General features: G+C 42.8%; 1 protein-coding gene across 1 annotated transcript in view; it reads left to right on the forward strand.

Moving 5' to 3' along the window:
* The window catches only part of UMODL1 (uromodulin like 1), a 50,346-nt gene that overhangs the window by 21,202 nt on the left and 6,026 nt on the right, over positions 1-23,118 (forward strand). The window contains exons 10-20 of the mRNA XM_057404988.1: positions 286-505; positions 3,806-3,943; positions 4,479-5,183; positions 7,603-7,715; positions 13,997-14,210; positions 15,825-15,988; positions 16,737-16,770; positions 17,265-17,719; positions 18,402-18,544; positions 19,680-19,916; positions 20,752-20,911. Coding sequence (XP_057260971.1) covers positions 286-505; positions 3,806-3,943; positions 4,479-5,183; positions 7,603-7,715; positions 13,997-14,210; positions 15,825-15,988; positions 16,737-16,770; positions 17,265-17,719; positions 18,402-18,544; positions 19,680-19,916; positions 20,752-20,911 — 2,583 coding nt within the window. The remainder of the gene's footprint in view (positions 1-285; positions 506-3,805; positions 3,944-4,478; positions 5,184-7,602; positions 7,716-13,996; positions 14,211-15,824; positions 15,989-16,736; positions 16,771-17,264; positions 17,720-18,401; positions 18,545-19,679; positions 19,917-20,751; positions 20,912-23,118) is intronic.

A 23,118-nucleotide genomic window follows, 5' to 3' on the forward strand; every position in this document is an offset into this window, starting at 1 on the left:
GATATTCTGCTCCCTTGAGCCAAAATTAAGCTTGGTTTGTAAGACCAGTGGTCAGATGGGTACAGTTTCCAAGGGTACCTATGTGCACCAAGGAGAGCCACACTTCTCTGTGCCTCAGTAATCTCTGAGAAGTAAGATTTCTGAAACTCTTTGAAATTTTTCTTTTTAAAACATTTTCTATGTTATGCATATATAGATCTTTACAATGGTACCACATAGCTCAGTTTTAAAAGGAGCTATACCTGTTGGGTTCCTAATTACTGATGTGTCTCTCCCTTTGCTCAGCTTGAAAATTCATTTCCACCCAATATTTCTGCTTTATACAAATCTGGGAAGCTGAAAGTGCAGGTGGAATCCCTGCAAGCTGGAAGCATCATTGCGAGGCTCAGAATCACTGTGCAGGATCCCGAGTTTCCAGTTGATGCCTCCACATTTGCCCTGGTGTTTTCTTACCTGCGCAATGGCTCAGTGCTTTTGGTGGATCAGCAGAACACTACAGTAGAAGGTAATTACTTATTTTTTTAACAGGAAAACAGGGTCTGTATTTTGATGGGGCACAGTCTCACCAGCGTTCTTCATCAAAAGTATTTTGTAGAGAGACAAAGTACATGGTTTGTTGGAGGATGTGAGAACTCCTCTGTAGGCTTTTATTCGTAAGCTCAGAAGGGGTCTCCCTTGGCTGTCTCCAGGTACCTGCAGGCACTGCTGCCCTCCACTGTGTTTAAGGAGGAGTGGCACTCTTGGTTTCCATATTAATTTTCCTCCCTTTCCTCTTTGTGAGCAGTTGGAAATTCGCCATCTTTCTCTCACTGAACTGCAGATATGATTACTGTGGAATATTTGTGGCCTTTACATACACATGGCCTCTAGAGAGTTTTGTGCTTCAAAGCTGTGGGGCTGTATTTGGGCCAGGGTTTAAGAAATCTAACATCTTCATTATAGAAATCCAGCCAGAGAAATTCCCAGATGTCCTCTCAATGAATAGGACTTAAGAAACATGCATGGAATTTATGTTAAATGAGGCCTTTGTTTGATCTTTGGTAATCACCATTTTTATCTTCAAAGAGCTAAGTTCTGGCTTCAGGTTTCCAGCTGTCAGAGCCAGCCAGAGTTCAGAAAGTTGCCAAAGCCAACAGAATGGGTTATTCTTCTGTCCCAGTATATTGAACCCTTAAAAGCTTATTTACTGTGCTCAGGGAAAACTCCCTTTGGGGTTGTAGCGCATATGGAGGTAAAGGAGAGCAGGACAGAAAAAAAAACAGAAAAGACAAATTGCACCTGAAGCCTACAAATAACACAGTGGTTGTGGATACTGAACTGCAAGATCCTAATGTGTGCCAAAATATTATTGATCCTGGGCCCGAAAGAGTGGTGAGGGAAAAGGCTATAGTTCTGGACTGTTCCTTTCATCGCAGAAAACCAGATGGGTTCCAGTAGCACCACTCAGCCAGGAGCTCAGCCAACTCCTCCTTATGGGGGAGAAAAAAGGGGGCTATGTCTTGGCTCTAACCAAACAGACTTTTTTTGGTAGAAAATAAAGTGAAGGAGTGAGGTATATGAAGAAAAGATTTGTATAATGGGATGGTTTACTTCCTGATTCCTGATTGCCCTGGGACATGCCCTTTGACAGTAAGCTCACACAGATCCTCTTGCAGCAGTGGAGCAATGCCACCTGGATCCTTGGTGGAGCCTGGCCACCAAAAGGCTATGTGTTTGATTTAGTGACAGTGGCAGAGCAGGGAATTCAACTTTGAAACATCAAAAGTGAGAAGTCAGAAGGGATAGCATAATTGAAGGGATTGGAGCAATCTCATCTTTCTTTGAAGACTCATAAAGTATTAAGTTTACTGCCATGATGAATAGAGATACTAAAATGTCTGTCTATTGCGTGAGGCATAGTAGGAAAAGAAAAAGGGATGTGTGCTGAGTCAGGCCCAAGATCCACCTAGCACAGTGTGATGTCCTCAGTAGCACCCAGGAGCCAATTCCTGGAGAAACGGAAATAAGAACAATACAGTAAGTATAGATAATGCTTCTCACTAATACTCTCTTAGCCACCAACTGTTTTCTGCTCCACGACTTCCTGAATCCAGGGTGATTTCTGTGGGTTTCTCCTCCTTGGGATCTCCATGAACTCATGCAAATCTTTACCATCTGCAATATCATTAGTCAAAGAATTTCACAGACTTTTAGCTATTGTATTTACCTCTTAAAGATACAGTGGGTATTCAGAGCAAGTGACAGTACGCACTGAGAACATAACCGTTTTGGCCTGATGCATGACTGAATGTGGCCATCAGAGGTTAAGAAATTTGCTTAAAAAGCCATGCTAAGCCATGTGAAGCCATTAGCTATTACAATGCTAAGTGATGAGAAAGGAAACCCTCTGAGACAGTGGAGCCAGTGAACATAAATTATCTGGCAATCAGCACAGGAGCATCTCACTGATGGTGTTTGAAGGGTCACAATTACTTCATAGCATAGTAAGGCATTAATGACAGCACTTTCATTGCTGATGCTTTAGTCAATCCTGGGTACTTCTGTATTCCCTCCAAGTGGCTTAGGCTGTAACATAATCAGCAGATGCTGGCCACAGGCACAAGAAATTGTCTAATGGAAACAATCTTGGATGCAACAATTATCTAATGAAGAAGAAATGAGAAAGAATGGAAATACTAGCTGAAGGAAGTAAAAGGGAAAGGCTGTCAGCAAAGCAGAAAGATGAACGTTTGTATGGTCATGCACACACCTACTCTCTGCTTTCTGTTTCTAAACTGGGACTTTTCTTTGTTTCAGAGAAATAATCGTTCATTAATCTCCACGTTTGCAGAACAAGCACTTGCAATAACGCATTGTTCAAAACAATTTTCTTGCCTATGATCAGAATCATTTGTCCAAAGACACAGTTTTCAGTCTAGTTTTCTGCTTTCCCTCACTTACAGCCCCGAGGCTCTCAAGATGTATGCACAAGGGAGTGCACACAGGGAAGGCTCACATGGGATTCACTGAGATAATCCATTTCCAAAGTATTTGCCCGGCCTTTGCATGTTTGCTGGGTGCAAATGGTGATATAAGGCTGCACATCTAAATCCCTAAAGAGTAAAGAGACTGAGCAATAAAGTATTTCTATATGAAAAGAAGCATGTCTAACTGATGCAGAGTAACTGAAGTTAGACATAAGGGACACCCTTAGAGCATATTCATGCATTGATGAACTAGGATCTCTTTCCTAAGACTACCAGAAGGAGGTCACAGTTTTACAGTATTATCTGTGACAAGAAAGCTTTTATAAAAAGAGTTTTGCCCTTAGCACTTCCTCTGTTATGAACTGAAGAGTGCTTCTCGTGGGAGTTACTTGTATTTGCCTTTTATTTGAGGCAGAAGATTATTTGGATTACTTAATATTCTATCTGCTGGTAGCAGTTCTGTTCATTGCCTGATGTATCTGGAGGTACTGTATGCAGAACTTGGTACAATCTATGCTTTTGCTATAGCTATAGTACAAACTTACAATATTTTTTTTCACTTCAAATAAGTGTTTACTTTCAAAAATATTTTCAAAGTTTTTACTTGGAGAAAATATTTTTCAGAGTATAAAGACAAAGGTTGATTTCTAGGTAAAAGAATAACAACACAGACAGTATTGTGCATCACTCAGAGCCTGGCTGTCACATAAGTGATGAGAAGGGAAAAACACATTCACAAATTCAAAAACTGAAGAAAGGACTACTTCAGGATTATCTCTAGCTTAATGCAGCCAGAAGGGAGGCTATATCTGACCAGTGTTCTGGTTTTGGCCTTACAGACTGGGATGAATGTACTTCTCGTGTGGAGAATGACTGCTCTGTGTTTGCTGAGTGTATCAACCTGATGGGCTCATACACGTGCAGATGCAAGACAACCATGGATACCAACCCATCCCGACCTGGAAGAAACTGTGAGGGTGAGCAAAAGACCGGCATGTAGTTTCCTTTTGGCATGAATGGTTGGAATTGTTTTACCTCTGCTTTTATTACAACTATTTATATAGTTCACAATGTGTATATAGATGCACCTTTGCAGTCTCTGGCTGAAGGCCTATATATGGTCTGTCTCTGAACCTTATATGCATCTTCAGGTGAAATCTTTCTGAGATCCTCCTTTGATTAGCTTACTAATTGACTGCTGAGGAACATAAGGCATACCTTTTCCTCTTCTGCTACGTCTGTGGCTAATTTCTTCCCACTGTAACAATCCATGGCCTGCCAATCACAAGAAAAGACCCAGGAATCAAATCTACTTCTTTGTGTAGGCACAAACCAGGTTCAACACCGTAACAGACACATATACCATAATGTGTTAATGAAATATCCAAGAAATATCCATTTCTGTAACTCTATTATGCATGGCTGAGTGCTCTCAGCCTTATTTTCAGGCCAGACCCTGTTGTGCCCTCATCTTGTTTGAGGTCCCATTTCAATGTGTTTGTTGTGTTTCAGGTGAGATTGTGGACCCTCTCACTGAAACAATGGCTCCTGAAATAGCAAACAGCACAGAGTTTGCTCCTGAAGAAGTAAGCTCTGCAGACCCTGCTTCTCCTGCCACCACAGGGATGGTGGCTGCTACAGGCTCTGAGACTAGCACTGCAGTACACCTCCCTGCTGCACTGTCCCCGGGTGATGAGCAAGCACCCCATGGTCATTCTCCCACCAGTGCTCCTCCAACCCCTTGGAAAAAAGGCCTGGCATCACAGATGCACTTCAGCAGGGACAACGGCTCCACGGCCACGGGGGCCACAGCCAGCAAGGAATTGGCCATAAGTCCATCACAGCAAAGCTCTATGGCAGAGACTTCCCCTGGTGCATTGCAGCAGGTGACTGCTCTCACAAATGCACCCATGGGCACAGTCGGGCAAGGGCAATTCAGTTCGTCATTGCTGGTGTTTCCAAATCGAACAGCTACCACCAGAAGTCACACAGCTTTTGATGAGCCTCAAGCCAACTCTGAAGATGGCCCCAGTGCAGCTCTGCTGGCCATAGGGGATGCCAGTGTTCCCACTGCCAACACTACTATAAAAGCATATGCAGAGATGGGAAGAGAGAACAGCTCTTGGTCAGAAAAACATCCTGAAGCCCTGGGGTCACCAGCTTTGCCAGGCACCTCTCCAGCTCCCAGCCTGGCACCAGTCCTAGCCATGAACCGCAGTGAGTATGAGTTTGGCAGGGGCTTACACGCATAATGATTTGGCTGCACGAGAAGCAAAGCCTCACCTGGAGTCAGGAAAGATGCACAGTTGGAATCAGTGGTCTGGGATAAAGGTGTCTGAAACTAGTTTTTCTATGCAAGAATTATTTTTTTGCATGATCAGCACTTTTTTCCTAAATCAGCATGTCAAAATAATTCCTCTTTCTGGTAATCTAGTAGCCAGTTTCATAAATTTTTACTCTGAAAGTAATATTTATTTGTTTGGTTTTTATTCTCAAAGCATATGAAGCAAATAATACAGTGCACTGAATGTGGCTCATTGAAATATATGCTGCTTGTCCTTTTGCCACACATCTTGGTTTCTCCTGCATACTCTGGCACCAGTGTGCTGCAGGCGCGGCTGACTATAGCATTTGAGACCCAGGAAGGCAAATGACCTGTCTTCCCATTCCTCATCCAGTGGAGGATGGATTAGGCAGAGCCCTGCAAATCCTCTGTAGGGCAGGAGCTGCATGGAAACCTTTTGAGAGCTGTAATTGAGAGTAACTAGGTTGGCCGGAGGGCTTAATCTGTTTGGGTTTGGGCAGATGTGCTGCAGCTAATCAGGGGATTTTTCTGCTGATTGGAGCTGAATCATATTTCAAGGTTAGAGTCAGATTTGGTCTTCAAACTACGGTTATTTGGGATGGGCGTGGTGCTGTCCCTGCCCATGACTAAATGTCTTTTTTCTTTAGTGTGTCAGCAAGTGATACCTATTTCAGTTTTGTGTCTGCTTGTCTTTATTCCGCTTCTTATGCCCTCCCCATCTCTCCAATCCAAAAATGCACTCCCCTCTGCTCCTTCCTCTTCCCTTCCCCTCTCTCCTCCTCCTGGGATCTCCACTCATCCAGCCCCACTTTTGCTTCTCCCTCATTTCCTTCTCCCTGGAAAACCTCTATTTCAGCCATGTAAGTCCAGCTCTGCTGCTTCACCAGCCTATTTTGTGCCACCAGTCTTGGTCACCAGTGGCAGCATGTGTACTTCTGCAGTCCTGCTCAGCTCTGGGCAGCTCTGCTGATGCCCCTGTTCAGCTTCTGCCTTCTCTCTTCTTCATGCTGTATCCTTTGCTCTGCCTGGCATGGGTGAAACCTGGGAACAGAGCTGGGAAAATAACTCATTTGGAACCTTGGTGGCCAAATGGAGGAAGCAAACAATTTTGGACCAAACAATATATTGATCTGAATTTAAAAGCTCCCTTTACTCCTTTGCTTTGCTTTGTCCCCACTGCCCTCTGTCAATGTAGGGAAAAGTGAAAAAATTGTTATTGTGGGTTTTTTGTGGCTGGAAAATAAATTGAAGAATTCTACACAAACAGGTTCAGTTTATAAAAACTTTTTTTCTTTCCCCGAAATAAATAAATCCAGTCTTGAGCCAAATGCTGGGAAAGAAGCTTGTGGAGGGATTATGCCTGGGGAGCAAGAAGAAGAGCCACCATAGTGATATCTCAATAGCCTGGTGCAGGAAATTCAGAGTGAAAAAATACGTTTTTTTGAAGTTTAATATATAGCTCCTCCTTGTGGCGACATTTCTGACCTGGAGGGTTAACCTCAGCCAGCTCTTCATGGTCCGTCAAGCCTTTTAAGTACTGTTGGGGTGGTTTTTTTTGTTGTTTGAAAATTGTTCAGAACATTTTCCCCTCTCGGCATCAGTTAAATGAACATGGTTTATCTCCTAAATGAACGTGGTTTATCTCCTAAATGAATGTGGTTTATCTCCTTTTTCCCATGTTCACATGACAGGACAAGCCATAGCAAAAATCAAGCCCAAATCCTTTGATCTGACCGGTGGTGGTGACGAGAGCTCCTTTGGGATCAGAAGCATACTGGGATAAAGGAAGCCTGCTTCGGCAGCTTGCTTTAAGCAGGCAAAACCCTGTTGGGGTTCATCTTATCTTACAACAGCTGTATAAAATGTAGGCGTCTAATCCCAGGCGGCAGTCTAGCCTTCCTCTGAGGTTGGAGGGAAGACACTGGTGCTGCAATGATTTGCCCTCAGGAGGGACTGGTGTTGCCCTGTTGCATGAGAGGCAGCTGGGAAGGCTAGCTGAGTCTAGGAGAACAATTCAGGCGCTTGAACATATCCGTACAGCAACGTTTCAGATGCTCCAGAGGATCTAAGATAAAGCTGGCAGATATAAGACTTCCAGGATGCCAGTGCCCTTCTTGAGAGTCATCTGGGGGTCAGACAGAGCAGATTAAGGTGCTGAATGACTGTGTTTAGGCATTCGGTGTTTTGGCTACATTTCAGAAGGCTGGCCTTCTGCTACTGTGAACTGATGCATATGGCATGTTGCCGGACATGCCAGTGACCGTCACACACTTGTTCATGGACTACAGCCCGTAAAACATGTAATTTAATTGTCTTTTTCTTACTTTGCAGCTGTCCAGAAGCTTAGTGGCACAGTACGGATAACAAATGTGAAATACTCTCTGGGCTTTAGCAATACAAGCAGTGAGGAGTATCAAACCTTTGCACACCTCTTTGTTGATGAAGTAAGTAGCTAAGGAGGATGTGTCCTATTACCCATCTCAGTGAAACCACGTGTACCATATTTTTCCCATGAAGCCTATATACCACATCCGTAAGGTCTGAGTTCCCCTGTCTGAGACTGCAGAATGAGCATGCAGCTGTGTTTAAGAGTGAGATCAGGATTTGGGGATTCTCTTGTGCCTCCATTTCCTCTGCTTCTCAAACCTGGTTATACTGGCTTATTGATTTCCTCCAGGGGTGTGGTGAAAAGTTAATGAATACTTGTAAAGTGCTCTGATATCCTTGCCCTGCACAGCACTATATTAATGAACTGTATGATTGTTTTGCCATCCTACCTTAGAGCTGGCATTTCTTGTAATCATCCTTGATTTTGTAGCCCTGTAGTTGGAAAGGGAGTGGTTTCTTGAAAAGTCACCTCTGCCCTTGCTTCTAATTAGATAGCAGGCTATCAAAGCACTTTGTGATATCAGCTGTGCCTATAATGCTCTTGTAATTCCCAAGCATTGCCTTTGACAGTATCACTCTCTTAATTTCTTAGGGAATTTATCAGAAATTTGTTCCTGCTGGTGTTTACTCAAACACACCTGTGCTTGGAGAACTGCAGTTTATGCTGGGCTTCTTTATTGCCTTCCTTATCTCCCCTGCCTGTGTTTTTGGAGGTCTTTGATAACTGTGCTGACAACTCCATCACTGACAATCATATGAATTCTCAAACCCCACAGAGGCCTCCACAGACTCTCACTGTGCGAGGAGTTAAAACCTGTCACTGAAATACAGCTGTCTGCAGTGGGCGCACTGACAGCAGCGTGCATTCAGGCAGAGGTCAGACCAGCTTGGGGTTAGAGACAATTGCAACGAGGGAAAAGTGCAATCTCTTTAGTAGTGCATGATGTTTTCTTGGATAGCAAATAAGTTTCCCATTGCTCATTACTGGTTTGCACCTTTCTGGATGTGTTAGTGGAGCACAGAGTCGTTTTGGCCTCAAGCTGTCACATCACAAAAACAGTCACAAAACGAGAGTGACATGATTAGCAAAGTGAAAAGGGAGTAATTCTCCACTGACCTCACTCTCATTCAGCATCACTCCCTGCCTGAGGCTATTTTAGAATAGCATAGCATTAAAATTGATTCAAATGAATATATTTATTTTCTTCATTCACTAAGATAACTTCATCCAGAAAATCACCAATACAAATATATTAGGGAAATCTGTAAAATGATTGCAGAGGAACTAAAGTAAGTTTTGTGTCAGTTTTACCCAGTTCTCTTCAGGCAGAAAATGATCCCTTTTGATAATAAGGCACTAACTCCTTTTTCCAGCATACTGCTTTTGTGGATCAGCTGGTGAGATGTGTTAATGTTGATTCCGTCCACCTCTGAGCCACTGTATATAGGTTATAGCTGCATGGCCACTGTATATGGCAAAACATGTTGTGAGTGTTTTATTACAAATGTGTTTCTAGATGGAAAAAAAAAAAAAAAGAAAAAGAAGTTTAGGAAAACAGAAAGATCTGGATTTTTTTTTTTAAGTTATAAGAAGCAGAAATTGATCCCTTACAGTAAGAGAGGAAAGTTTCATGGGCTTTAAAAGTACTATCAGGTTCCACTTAAGCAGACTTTGCCAGAGATACTTTTTTTTTATCTCTGTGGAGTCACCATCTAGAATTCAGAGCATTTATAAAACCTGATGTGTATAATGTTCTTTAGCATAGAGCTGCCCCAGTACTTAGGTGCCATGTGGTTAAATTGGCAGCACAGCAAATGGAAATACCATCCTTTGAATAATGTGTAGATGAAAATGAGATAAAAACTTGGTGTGACAACTTGCACTGTCATTATCCAGGCTTGTTTTCGTGTCCTCCTTGCAATGCATCTGGAAAACAACACAAAGGGTGAAAGAGTATTTTCTTCGTCCTGGGTTTTACTCAGCCTGTCATTTGCGACGGCCAAGGAGAATATCATGGCAGCTAGGGCTTGTCCTCAGGAAAACAACTGAGGAGAACAAAAGGTTTGAATTGAAAAGGCACTCACTGAGGTGCATTAAATACCTGAGTGGAAAAGTTGTTTTGAATATGGGTGTCTTAACTGCTTCGTAATATCTCAGCTAATGATACCTTTGGCTGCAGTGATCACAATGGTCTGGAGTCTGGAGTTTGCAATCTGGCTGAACATGCTGAGCGTTAGTACTAAGACAAAGGTTTTAGAGTTTAGAAGCTTGCTCAGAGCTCAGTTCAGAGGGATTCTGTTCAAAGCTCCTCTGGGGGCTAAAGGAGCTAGCAAGTGCTGGGAGATTTTCAAGAGTGCTCTCCTTGGAAGCACAGGAACAGTCCATTCCCTGCAAAGGTAAGGGAAGTGAGCAAAGCAGGAGATCCTCTTGGCTTAACTCTGAGCTTCTGAGTCTGCTCCAAAGCCAAGAAGCAGCATGCCAGAGATGGAAAAGTGGATGGAAACCCATCAAGAACTACAAGGGCATTACCAGGGTGTGCAGAGATGCAGTTAGAAAAGCAGAAGCTCAGATCAAAATAAAATTGGCCAGAGATGTCAAAAACTACAAGAAAGCAGAAGCAAAAGGAAAATACTGGCTCGCTATTGAGCAGGAAAGGTGAATTAGTTGCCATCAATGCTGAAAAGGTGGAGGTTCTCAACACTTTCTGTACCTCTGTCTTTACCAGCAGTGTTGGGACCCAGGTCTTGGGAACAAAGACCCAGGTTGATGCAAATGCAGACCCACCATCGGTGAAGGAAGACTTGGTATGTGAACTGTTACAGGAGCTTGACCCCTACAAATCAATGGGCCCTGACAATATCCACTCAAGGGTGTCTGGTTGATGTCATTGTGAGACTGCTCTCCATAATCTTTGAGAAGTCATGGAGATCAGAGGACGTCCGGGCAGACAGCTAACATTGCCCTGTCTACAAGAAAGGCCTAAAGGAGGATCCAGGAAATTATTGGCTCATCAGATTTACTGATAAGTGATATGGAAGGTTATGGCCTGAATCCTCCTGGGGGCTATCACAAGTCACATAAAGTAGGTGACTGGGAGAAGCCAGTACGGATTCACCAGGGGCAAATTGTGCTTGACAAAACTGGTCACCACCTGCAACAAAAGTAACCTGAGCGGTTGATGTGGGACAAGCAGTGGACATTGTCTGCCTGGATTTCTTCAAGGCTTTTGATGCCGTTTCCCACACCCTCCTCCTAAAGAAACTGACATGTTACTGTCTAGATGGTGGGTGGGGAAATGGCTGACAGGCTGCACACAGAGCTTGGTGGTGGTGAATAGTTCCTTTTCAAACTGGCAACCTGTCACTAGTGGGTTCCCCTAGGGGTCATTATTGGGCTCAGCACTGTTTAGTATCTTTGTAAGTGATCTGGAAGATGGGATCAGGTGTACCCTGACCAAGTCTGCAGATTATACCAAACTGAATGGGGAAGTGGACACTTTGGAAGAGAGAGCCACCCTGTTGGATGACCTGGATAGGCCGGAAGAGTGGGCTATCAAGAACCTTATGAAGTTCAACAAAGACAAATGTAAGGTCTTGCACCTGGGAAAACATAATATAAGACTGCAGCACAGGCTGGGATCTACCCAGATGGGGAGCATCTCTAGGACCTGGGGGTCCTGGTGAACAGCAAGCTCAATGTGAGTGAACGGTGTGCAGCTGCAGCAAAAAAAAAGCCAACAGAAGGCTGGGTCAAATCAACAAGGGCATCATCAGTAGAGATAAAGATGCCATTATTCCATTCTACTCAGAACTTGTCAGGTCACACCTGGAGTTCTGTGTTCGGTTTCAGTCCCTGCTGTAAAAAAAAGATGTGGACAGGCTGGAGAGGGTCCAGAGAAGGGCCACAATGATCAGAGGTCTGGGAAACCTGTCGCATGAGGAAAGGCTGAGAGAAGTGGGTCTGCTGACCCTTGAGAAAAGAAGGCTCAGGGGAGACCTCATCACCATGTTCCAGTACTGAAAGGGTGACTACAAAGAAGATGGAGACTCCCCTTTTATAAGGAGTCGCATGGAAAAGACAGGGGTAATGGACATTCCCTTCCATTAGCGATGGTGTTAATTTTGTCCATGTTCTCTCCCTTTCTTGTTGCACTTCTGGCATAATGATTTCTCCTGCTCTGGCATTACTCGTGTTTCTTTTGTGTGCTACAGCAGTTGGAGAATAAATGATGGATCCCAAAATGTTAGTAAGAAAACCTTATACTCAAGGGTGTTATACATCGAATATTTCCTTCTAGGAAGTTTCCTTTTTTTCTAGTCCTGCTTCATCGACCATTATTTTAATAACCTAGGGTGTGGTACCTGTGAAATCATGTAGCCTGCCGGATAAAGGGGTTTGTAGTGCCACCTAGTGGCTAAATGCAAATACCGTCACTGTCCGCTGACACTTCATGCTCTGAGACCTTGTTTTGTGAGAAATAATGTGAATAAGGACAGAAACCAACCAACCAAACAAACAAACAAACAAAAAGGACAAAAAAAAAAAAACAAACCAAACAAACAACAAACCCAATCTCCCAAGCCTTAAGTAAAAAGAAGCACCAATAAAATAAAATCTTCAGGACAGATGAGAAGGGAGTACAGGTGAATTCAGGGATGGGCTAAGAAGATGTCACAGATCTGTGTATTTAATGTCCAGAAGTTCAAACAAAAGCTATGAAAGATGAAAACTTACATACATATCCCTGCATTGCTGAGTTGGTGCTAGATACAGATGCTAAGAATCTCACAGGTAACCACACTCTACAGGTAAACGAAAAATTGGCTTTTTTCTGTTGTGAATGTTTGATATTTCTAATACAAACTATTTAAAGTATTTTGTTTTCTGGCAGATTTTAAACCTTAATGACTCAGCATGTCTTGGCAGGGTGCATTCATTACCACATAATATATGCCATATCCTTTTGTACCACAGATGTATGTAAATTCTCTCTGTGTGGTTTTAGTTGCCAAAGGTATTTGCAGAGCCATGCAAAAGAAACTCATTATTGAAAATCCATGTCCTCTAAAGCTGAATTAATGTTAGCCTTGTGTTTTGTCTGGGGTTGATCTTATGAGGTGTTGCCATCTGACCTGTGTCTGCCCCTCCTGTGGCTGGTGCTGGGCCTGGAGATGAAAGGAATAGTGCTGGAAAAGCAAATCCTGTTGTACATCCCCCCAGGGCTCCTGCATAAGTCCAGGTGCCCTACCCTATAGACTGCTCTGCTGTGGGACAAGGAACAGCTGTTCCCACGGGTGGCTGCCCTCCAAAGGTACGCAGCCTTGGAGGGCGGAAAGGGAAGAGGTTGAACACATGGCTCCAGTCTTTTTATCTCTTCAAGGCGGGTTGGTGCCTCCATCTGAGCTGGGTGGTGGAGAGGCTGAGCAACCCAACTAATGCAAAGTCTTACGGTGGGCTGTGTTTTCCCATCCCGCAGAAAGCAGGGACTATTCTGTTTTCCATTGTGGTAAGGGAGCTATCATGACTAAGACTGTGATTTGAAAAGGGTGGCATTTTCTTTCTTAGCTAAGTAGTGACATCCAAGGTTACTGTGTACTGACTGTGAATGTTTATTTTATCGATTTCTCTAGATTGACCTAAGTTCAGCTGTGATTTGGTGCTGCAATACTTTGAGGGTGACTGTTGCTATTCAGGATAGTGCAGAGCCATTTCCTAGCCTGGATCTTGGGCTCTCAGGGAGGACAGTGAGTCAGGGCTGTGTGCCCTGACAACAGACAGAATTTGCAGAAGTGATGTGATACTCCTTAGGGAAGACCTTAATGAAATATTTCTGAAATCAGGTTGAAGACTTGGCTCTGGTGAGAAATCACCTGTGAAGAAAGGCTTGAGGTTGGTCTGCTCTAAGCTGTAACATACCTGAGCTGAAGGAACCCTCTGAGACACATAAACAGTGTGGAGCCTCAGGAGGTATCTCCCCTTGCATCAGCAGCAACTCTTTGTATTGGGTTGCCCTCTCTCCCTGAAGGTATTTTGAGAGGCAGAACATGGGAGCTTCCCTGCAGTCTCCTCTCTCCCTTTCTGTTACCAGAGACAAGGAACTGTGCCAAATTACAGACAAGGTATCTTAATCACTTAGCTTATTTCATATTCATAGTTAAATATATACCGTACCCTTCAGCTGCTGTGGAGTGGAAACATTAAAAAGCAAAAGGTCTGCATCCCTCTAGAGTACGAAGCAAACTGTGATGCATAGTGCTCTCTCCTAGGCTCTGTACAAAGCCTGAAATGTAATTGCTTCTATCTGTCCATCTCCACCCGCATTTTCTTTTCTTGCAGGTACATAAATCTCTGCCCCCTGAAGTTCTTCAGCAGATGGATGCTGGTCTGATTAAAGTGTTGATAACGGGTATTACTAATGGGAGCACAGTGGTAAGTTTCAATTTACTGATTGCAGAAGATGTGGATATCTACTACATCATCACCACTTTTCATGATGCCTTTGAACACAACTCCTATTTCACAGTTGACAAGAGCAGTCTCTCCATAAACGGTAAGGGGCAGCTTGTATCCAAATGGTACTTCAGAGCTAGAAACATGCTAAAGCCTGTTATTAATCTGTATTTTTGAGGTGAAAGTATCTGTAAAATGGATGAAAGGCCATTCTCTCTCCTTATATTTCTCCTGCTTATCCATCCAATAAGCTTTTTTCCAGAGAATGTCAAAAGATGAAATGAGAATTTAGTTACTTCTGATCCAAAAGGACAAAGCCAACTGCTCTTTTTTGTCTATAGCTAGCATTAATTTTATACAGAAGAGGATATGGAGACGTTAGAATCAGTGGTGACAGAGTGAGGGGTTTATAAGCTACCAGAAGAAATAGGTAACACAGACATAAGAAACACAGACGTAACTATCTCTGTTTAAAATAATTAGGAAACACATTACTCTCTGCTTTGCATTAGTAATTTTGTGTGAGATAAAACCCCAAGAAACAAATACACAAACGTGAATTCTTCTGCAGTGAGGGTATGTGTTTTCCTCACTCATGGGTGGGTCAGGACTTCAGGTGAAAGTCCACACTTTACCAAAACCAGCATAATGGCTGATTGTCCAGCTTCTTTTCCTTTATGTCAGTAACCAGAAACTTTGTTCTCCTGACTAACTGCTGTTGAATCCCGTTTCACGAGTCGATGTGTCATCTCTAAAAAAGCATACCAAATTCTGTGTCTATATACATTTGTCCAAAGGGTGTTGTTGTAAGGTACCCACTAGAATTTCACACACAATGACTTCAGAAACATGTATATGGTCTGCCCTGTACATTCTCTTTGCCTGTTACCCTCACAGCTGTGAATCTGGAAAGTTACACGTCCTGTGAATTATGAAGATCACGACTATCTTGTGGCAGTGCTTTGTAGAGGGCCTGTACCCCTCAAACCTTTGCTGAAACAAGTGTTTTTTTTCAGGGACAGGTCCTCACACAGCAGGCTCTCCGAGTCCCACCTATGGTGGTGTGTCTTTATTTGCACAGTTACAATTAAGTTGTGCATATAAAAATTTTAAGAGAAACGGAGGTAAAATACATTTTTTTCCTTTCAAAAGCGAAAATTTTAGCCAGATAAAAATTAAGAAAGCAACTAGACTGCAACTTGGACCAGTCACACAACCCTCTTCCTTCACTCATGCTGATCATTTACTTTCCATCTCCTCCAGAGTTTGAAATGGGGAAGGCAGCTGAGGAAGCCCTTGGGTTTAGAAGCATCCCCTTGGGCTGTTGATCAATTTAGGAGGATAGGAGCTCTGCAACAGGGTACCTGCATTTCAGTGAGTATCTGATGGGCATCACTGGTAGCACAGCCCCTGGAGGGTTTTTTCGGTGCCCTGAAATTAGTCTTTTAGGCTGTGCTTCTAGTATCCCACCTTTTCTAAACCCAGCAGCTGCCTGACAAGTACAGCAGAGTATCACAAGTGTAATCCCGCCATGTTGTAAGGTACCCACTAGAATTTCACACACAATGACTTCAGAAACATGTATATGGTCTGCCCTGTACATTCTGTCATGATCTTCATAATATCATGACAGGACTTGGTTTCAGTTTCAGAGCCATCACATTTTCATTTATACACTCTTCACCTTTGCCTTTTGCTTAAATACACCCAACAGATTATGATGAGTGCGAGAGTGAAGAAGATGACTGCTCCCCAGATGCTTCGTGCCATAACACACTTGGGTTCTACCAGTGCAGCTGCAATGAAGGATTTGCTGATGTGCTCCCAGAAAAGCCTGGAAGAATCTGTGAAGGCAAAAAAATATCTAATTATCTAATGGCTAACTGAACACTGAGCAATCTGATCTTTCCTGGGTCATGGTCATACTTGCCACAGGTCTTGAAATTTTGCCAGGGATTAATTTGGTTTGCTGTTTTCAGATGGGTCCTAACAGGAAAAGTCTTGCAGTGGACTTCTAAGTATTTATCAGTGAAATACCCTGTCATGAGAGTTTACTATATTAATATTTAATGTTGCCTTTGTAAGGTTCTTTTAACAGTTCTGTTTTCTCAAATTTACTATTAAAATTAGATATGATTGTCAAAATTGCTAGTTATTTCCATTAGCAGGAGCAGAGGGGACAGCAGAGCTCGTACTTATTTTTCTTTCTCATACACTCAAACCAGCACCTTTTCAATTTGGGGTGTTTCCGAAAGTGGGGGAGTTGCAGAAGGGTATCTATAGATGTACAGATTTTATATGTTGCTTGGGAAATAGGTGATATTTGTATGTATAGCCCATCAAAATTATTTAAGAGAAAATTTTGTGCCATGAGACACATCCTTTATGTTTCACTGCAAATTGAGTTTATTATCTCGGTGCTTTCTAAGTCAGCAGTGGATGAATACTTAGGTTGTTTCTACCACCAAAGAGCCACAGGGTAACCTCAGAGCCTGTGCTGAACGTCAGATGTTTGACATACTCATTGATCTCAATCTGTGCTTCCCATTTACTCTGCTTGCTTTTTTCCTGAAGCCATGAAAGATTGCTGCTGACATGTTTTTCAGCTTTCCACTGTGTCTCTCAGGACACGTACGTGCAGTGTGGGCCTGCTGCAGAAAGTTTGTCCTGCATTTCCCCCAAAATGGGTTTTCCAAAGCGCTCAGGGTCATATCTTTGGACACCAACTGATCACAAAAGGGGCCAGGTTTTTTAACAAACTGCTCCTGTTTGTGCCCCACATCCAGAAGTGTGCAGTCTCCTACAGTACTAGGCAAAAACATATGAACATTTCCTGAACAGCTTACAGTTGGGGATTTCTTCAAGCACTGATCTTCCAAAAGCTGTGTATACGTGTTTTACCTGAACGTGCTAATTACCGCAGCTCTCAGGAAACAAAGCACTTTAGTTTTACTCACAGACCCTTTATGTATCTCTCGGGCACTCTCTTAAAACAAAAGTCACAGCTTTGGCAGTAAGTCGAGAGGGTTAAAAAACCAAAAGAAGCTAGTTTTCTGGAAGTAATTGAGTTTCCTCCTAAGAGTTTGCTTTTACCTTATGAAATCAATCTGAAGCTGTAAATTACAACAGAACCTTTATTTTTGGCATTCTTCAGCATTTCCTATCAGCCTGAAGCCAACAGCGATGGATGAGAAACCTGGATGCAGCACAGTTTTACTTGCGACATCTTTGCAAACTTCAACTCATGCTCCTTCCTCTACTTCAGTGGATCTTACTACTGAGCACAAAGGTCTGGAGGACACCACATTCTCCAGTGTGGTGCTGCCTCTTCTCACCATGGATCCTGTGCCAACTCCTGGTGTTTCTCCTCAAGCATCTCCTGTTTCCCTCGTTAAACCTGCCCAGGAGGTTTCAATTAAAGATGCAGTGGAAGTGTTTTGTGGAATCGAGAAGATTGTCCTTGCCATCCAGAAGAGATTTTTACAGCAGGAGTCTATTCCTGAAACCTCCCTGTACCTGGGGGAGCCTCGCTGCAACGTGAGCATCAGCAATGGCACTCACGTTGTGCTGCAGGCAGGCTGGCGTGACTGTGGCACTGAAGTTGAGACTGTAAGTCCCCTGAGCTGGTGAATGTGGAGAAGCCCCAGAGTTTTTTTTGTCAGTGGGAGGGAAGGTATGGGAGGGGCAATGGCAGATCTTTAGCTGGGTGCTACAGTCTATTGATTGCTGAAATGTTGGACTAAGAAATTTCTTTGGAGAAAGAAACCCTTTTCCCATGATGGAAAATTACCTCTTTGGGACTGGGGGGAAAGCAAGAAAGAGAAGGGGTAAGAAAGAGACCAGGCAGCAAAACTCAAGGGCATCTCCAAACTGAGAGTAACTTCCCATGCCTCTCGGGGTTCCCTTTGTAGCTGTCGGAAGCTTCTCTTTTCTTAAAAGTTAATTTCACTATTGCATGTACATGAATGCTCCAATTGCCACCAGTAGTGGGACAAAAAGTGATGGTTATTTCTTTGGATCCCAAATGAAAGGCTGTGCTCAGGCCACACCAAAGTAGAGAAAGTCCCTCGTGGAGCAATAATCATTGCAGACTGAGAAAGAGGAGTAAGGTCGGTGGATTTTCATTGTCTCACTGTACAGCAACTAAAATACAGAGGTTTAATCTGTTTAATTTTTGCAGCTAGGAGAATGGATAGTGCCTAAGCACTTGAAGCTGGTAAGCGTGTAGCTCTGCTATATCCCTGGAAACACTGATGTTCACAGGTTGCGCTTTCTTCTTTCTGCATTGCAGAACATGACTAATACAGTAGTGAAAACCATCCTTCGGAATGATGGTTCTGCTCAGGGAGTAATCCACCACTTAAAAGTTGCTAGCCCCATTCTCTGTGTGTTTCAAAATGATCTCTTGACTTCCTCTGGATACACTGCAGAAGGGTAAGTAACAACTTGGCCTGCTTTGAAATGCTGCTGTATGGCTAAGAGCTACTACAGTGGAAAAATCTCCAGGGACCTTAGCTGTATCCAGTGACTGCTTGCTATGCTAAGTAGTTGGCCATCCTGTGAGTCCTGTGCTCAGGTGATCCCTTCTATCTGCTTCTCTCTTACTCCTTGTAATGTGTCAATAAATCCAACTGTCAAAAAGCTTGGCTGTTGTCTGGCTAAACCACAGATGAAAATATGCCTTTGGGAGCTACTGGTGCAGGTTCAGGAGTCAGAATTCCCAACCTCTCTTTGCCTTCCTGGGCAATCACGTGTAGCAATAACAGTGTGTTCCTGCTTTTAGAACAGAACAATGATTTTTCAACCAATGTAGGCATGCAGACTGCTATGTGGGTTCTGAGGGTTACAATTTTTAACTCCTACAAATACATATTTGATCAGCTTGTAATGCAAGTACTTTTTTATGGAAGGCCCCATCTTCAGGTAAGATGGAATCAAATGCACTGTTCACAGAAAGTCAAGCACATTCTCACAGAAGAGGTGGCAGCACAAGCTTTGCTCTGGTGATGAATGGTCTCACTTCATGCAAGTGCACCTCCTCTCGCCTAGCACCATGCTTATGCTGTCATTACCAAATCCACCTTCTGCTTTATAACCCTGTCCAAATACTGTATTTTCCTTTCTAGCCCCCCACAAAGTCTTTGCGGGGGCCCTTCTCTCTGAGCTTTATCATTCTCTCATGTCCCTCCCTTACTGTTCAGATTTGCCCCTTCTGTTTTTTTTTCTCTTCTGCACTAAGCTTTTTCTCTCCTTGTTTTGAACTTTAAGAGAGTTCATAGTCTTGTTTCCCTTTTGCCTCACTTACCTGTCTCTCTCTGCTTTATTTGTATTGCCAAGACATTCCACCCTTTGGGTTTTCACGCTTGTGTTCCCATACTCCCTGCATTTCCAATTAAAAACTTGGTGCGTTTTCATCCTTTCCTATTGAGCAGTGTCCTAACATCCTGGACTGCAGATCACTCCTTACTACTTAAATGGGGAAGGAGTGGAGAAATGGGCACTGATTTATGACTTATAGAAACAAGCAGTCAAATCTGTGGTCTTTAAAGGAGGTTTATTGGTGTTTCAGACTTTACACCATCTTTGAGGATCTGCATGGATCTGGACACTTCAGAACAGAAATGCAGTTGTTTATTGGAAACTCTCCAATACCAAAAAATTTCAGCATCTCTGCCAGTGATGATGTACTGATTGAAGTGGGAATCCAGAGAGCAGACAGCAAGCTCAAGGTGGTCCTAACTGATTGCTGGGCAACTCCAACTAATAATTCAGTGGATCCCCTCTCATTTGTTTTTATCAGCAACAGGTACAGCAATGCCACTCACAAATAGCATGTCATGCCTTAGATCTTCCAATGGTGCTGAGTAGTAATGTGTTATGTTTTAAATGCCTTTTATGTGTGTTTTCATCATTCTTGTACACAGTCCCTTACCATTTGGACTGGTCATACCTTCTTTGAACAAGAAAGGCAGGTATGAAAAGAAAATGTTTTCAAAGGGAAATATGATGCTTCTTTGAGTTTGTCTTCCCCATAATTTTCTAAAGGAGCTGTACTTCTGACCCGAACAAATAGGCGCCTTTGGCCACTACTTTCCTATGGTAGTGAAAGAGCATTTGAAAAGTGTACTTCATCTGTGGTTCATCTTACCAAGGACTTAGGTGCCTCTTGGTAATCAAAACATAGGTTAGTTGATTCCTATGTGTTGTGACTCACACATAATATTAACGCAGCCTCTGGTAAAAGGGGAGGTTTATCCTGTCTGAATCCCTGATCTCACTCCAATGTCATATTCCCTGTGCTCACCTGCCACTTTAAAATCCAGGATAGTCCTTTTGCACAGTAACAGAAGCTATTCTTTTTTTTTATGTTCCTTCAGTTTGTGTTTGGTGAAGCCAGGTTTAAATCCTTCTGTCACTCTTTCTCTTCTTTTCCAACTCTCCAACCATTTCTCAAATCTTCTGTTCTGTTTGGTTACTGTCAGAATAAAGCTGCAAATAGCCCCTACACTGCTGGAGAGCTGCTTCACAGAGGGCCTGGTTGTGACTTTGTAAAGGAGCCTTGCAACCTAAGTTATGCGCTATAACCAGAACATGCTTTCTATAGCCCTAGCTGCTATGTATGTTTTTCTCTTCCTTTTCAGCTGTCCCATCCCAAATACATACACCACACTGCTAGAGAATGGGAATTCAAGCAAAGCAGAGTTTAAGATGAAAATCTTTTCCTTTGTCAACAATTCTGTGGTTTACTTACACTGCAAAATTCGTATTTGTATGGAGAGCCCAGGAAGCACCTGCAGGACAGTAAGTGTTTTGCTCCAATATGCTATTTTTCTCTAACATGCCATATGCAGTCCTGCTATGGAATTGAAGGAGTAATGTTTTCAAACACGGTTTAAAATAGCTCTTGAAGTTTTCCTTAATTTTCTGCTGAGAGTAGATATGGGTGGGAAAGAACTACAACCATATGGAAGTGTCCGCCTTTCTGCCTCTTCCTTGTAGTTAAAAGCATGGAGCTTGCACAGAAATGGGCAAACTGAAGTTGGGGGGACCTGAGAACTGAACCTTTCACCTCTGCACATGGGTGGCTAGAAGGCAGTGAAGAGGAGTCGTAATGAGATAGGCTATTCAGAAATGTCTCAGCTCAGACAGACATGTCACAAAAAAGCAAGCACCCATATTAGCAGTGTCAGCAGGCAAGTCTGAGTACATTTATTTGGGATGTTTTTTCTGTCCTTTTTTTCTTTTCCTTAGGGGTTTGCTTCTCCAGGTGAGAGTTTAGGTGCCAGGAAAGGAAACATGGTGGCATTAAGTTTCTAGGGCTGTGACTCCAATAGTTTATTGTGGCTTTTTAAAGGCCTATTGCTTTTTGAAGCAATAAACCAAGCAGTGTTCTGATGACAACTTCAGTTTCTAAATATCTGTGCTCCAAAGCATTGCTTTGTTTCTTTTTACTTCTATATAAGTGATACACATTGCTTCATCTAAAAATGTGCTGCTACCATAGAAAAATTTAAAAAAATAGATTTTGAGGTTGGCTTTTTTTTTTTCTTTATAGCAGACATGCAGGAATTCTCCTCTCCCTCTGCCAGCCTTCCTGGCTTTTTTCCTGTAAAGGATGTTTTCATTAGCAGTTTGGAGTTCTTCCATTGTTTAACACTTTCCTCTAGATCTAAATAACTCAGTTTAAGCCCATTACAAAGCAAATGATCTCTTCCTAAAAGATTAAAAATGACTAGCAGAAGATAACAGTTTCCTTTCCAAAGTAAAAAGCTTCCTCCATGTTAAACCTTCCCAACAAACTAGTGACAGGAAACACAACTGACAGATTGAAAGATGGCTCCAATTTCACAGCTGAACTTGCACAGTGAAGATCAGTGCTTCAGCAGCCACCTTTGGAGGAAGTGGTGCCCTCCCCAAGTTCACTGCAGTGGTGCTATCCCCAAGTTCACTGTGTGTTCTGCACAGCTGAGAAGGGACACGGTGGTGAATGCAAATCAGGGACATAAGAGGGGTGGACACGACAGGGACTGTATGGGCTGGTATGGTTGCTGTAAGGAACCGGTTGCTTTGCTAGGAGTCTCTGAGTTTGGCTTTAGCTGTACAGATTAGAGTTTTAGAACATGGTTAACTGAAGAACTGACTGATCTGAATTACAGGGGTCTGTGATGGGGTAATTCTGCTAGCCCCAGATGAGGTTTGATTCACATTGACATCCACAGTAAACAAGGCACAGGACAGTTAGTCAGTGAGGCCCTCCTCTTTCATATATATATATATATATATATATATATATATATATATATATGAGAGATATAATTTTTTCTCCTGTGCAAAATTTACCCCCATGAAAAGTTAGTGAATTCAATATCTGAGATTGAGATTGAAGTTATGCAGAGAAGACAGGTACTACGCACATGCACACAGGATGACAATGGCTTTTACAAAGAAGAGAGGGAGAGCTGCAAAAGGTGAAAAGGCCAAGGAAAATGGAAGCAAGAGCAAAGTGTATTTGGAAATATTGTGAGATGGCTGGTAAAGTGCCCAGGGTCTAGGATGTGATCCTCTGATCCTTTTGTTAACCTGGAAAATACTGACTTGCTTAAGGGCAGATTTGCATCAGCCCTTTGCCTACAGAATTGAGACTTAGATCTTGTATATTATTTCTTCTTTCCCAGTCTTTTTATTCCTTGTTTTACGGCAAGAGAGAGGAAGGTACTCTGTAGTTCAGAGTAGGAAAACCACAGACAGACCAGGGAGCAGTGTAGTCAGAAATGAGTAAGAAACATGACTTTGAATGGGAAGGAGAGTGATGTTCCACTTTCATTCATATGTTTGGTGGAATGTGGCTGCTCCACGGCCACATGGAGCCAAGAAATCATTGATGTCAAGTAGCTATGTAATTGTTTTCTCTAAATCTGCCTAGCTGGGAAAGCTATTCAAGGGTAGGCGAAAGTCATACCTACACGGGTGTTTTTCTGGGGGTGGATGCAGCTAAAGACACTGTTGCT

Source organism: Pezoporus wallicus, unplaced genomic scaffold (assembly GCF_028554395.1).
Source record: "Pezoporus wallicus isolate ANWC-B61680 ecotype Strahan unplaced genomic scaffold, APGP_CSIRO_Pwel_v1 contig_1739, whole genome shotgun sequence".
NCBI lineage: Eukaryota > Metazoa > Chordata > Aves > Psittaciformes > Psittacidae > Pezoporus > Pezoporus wallicus.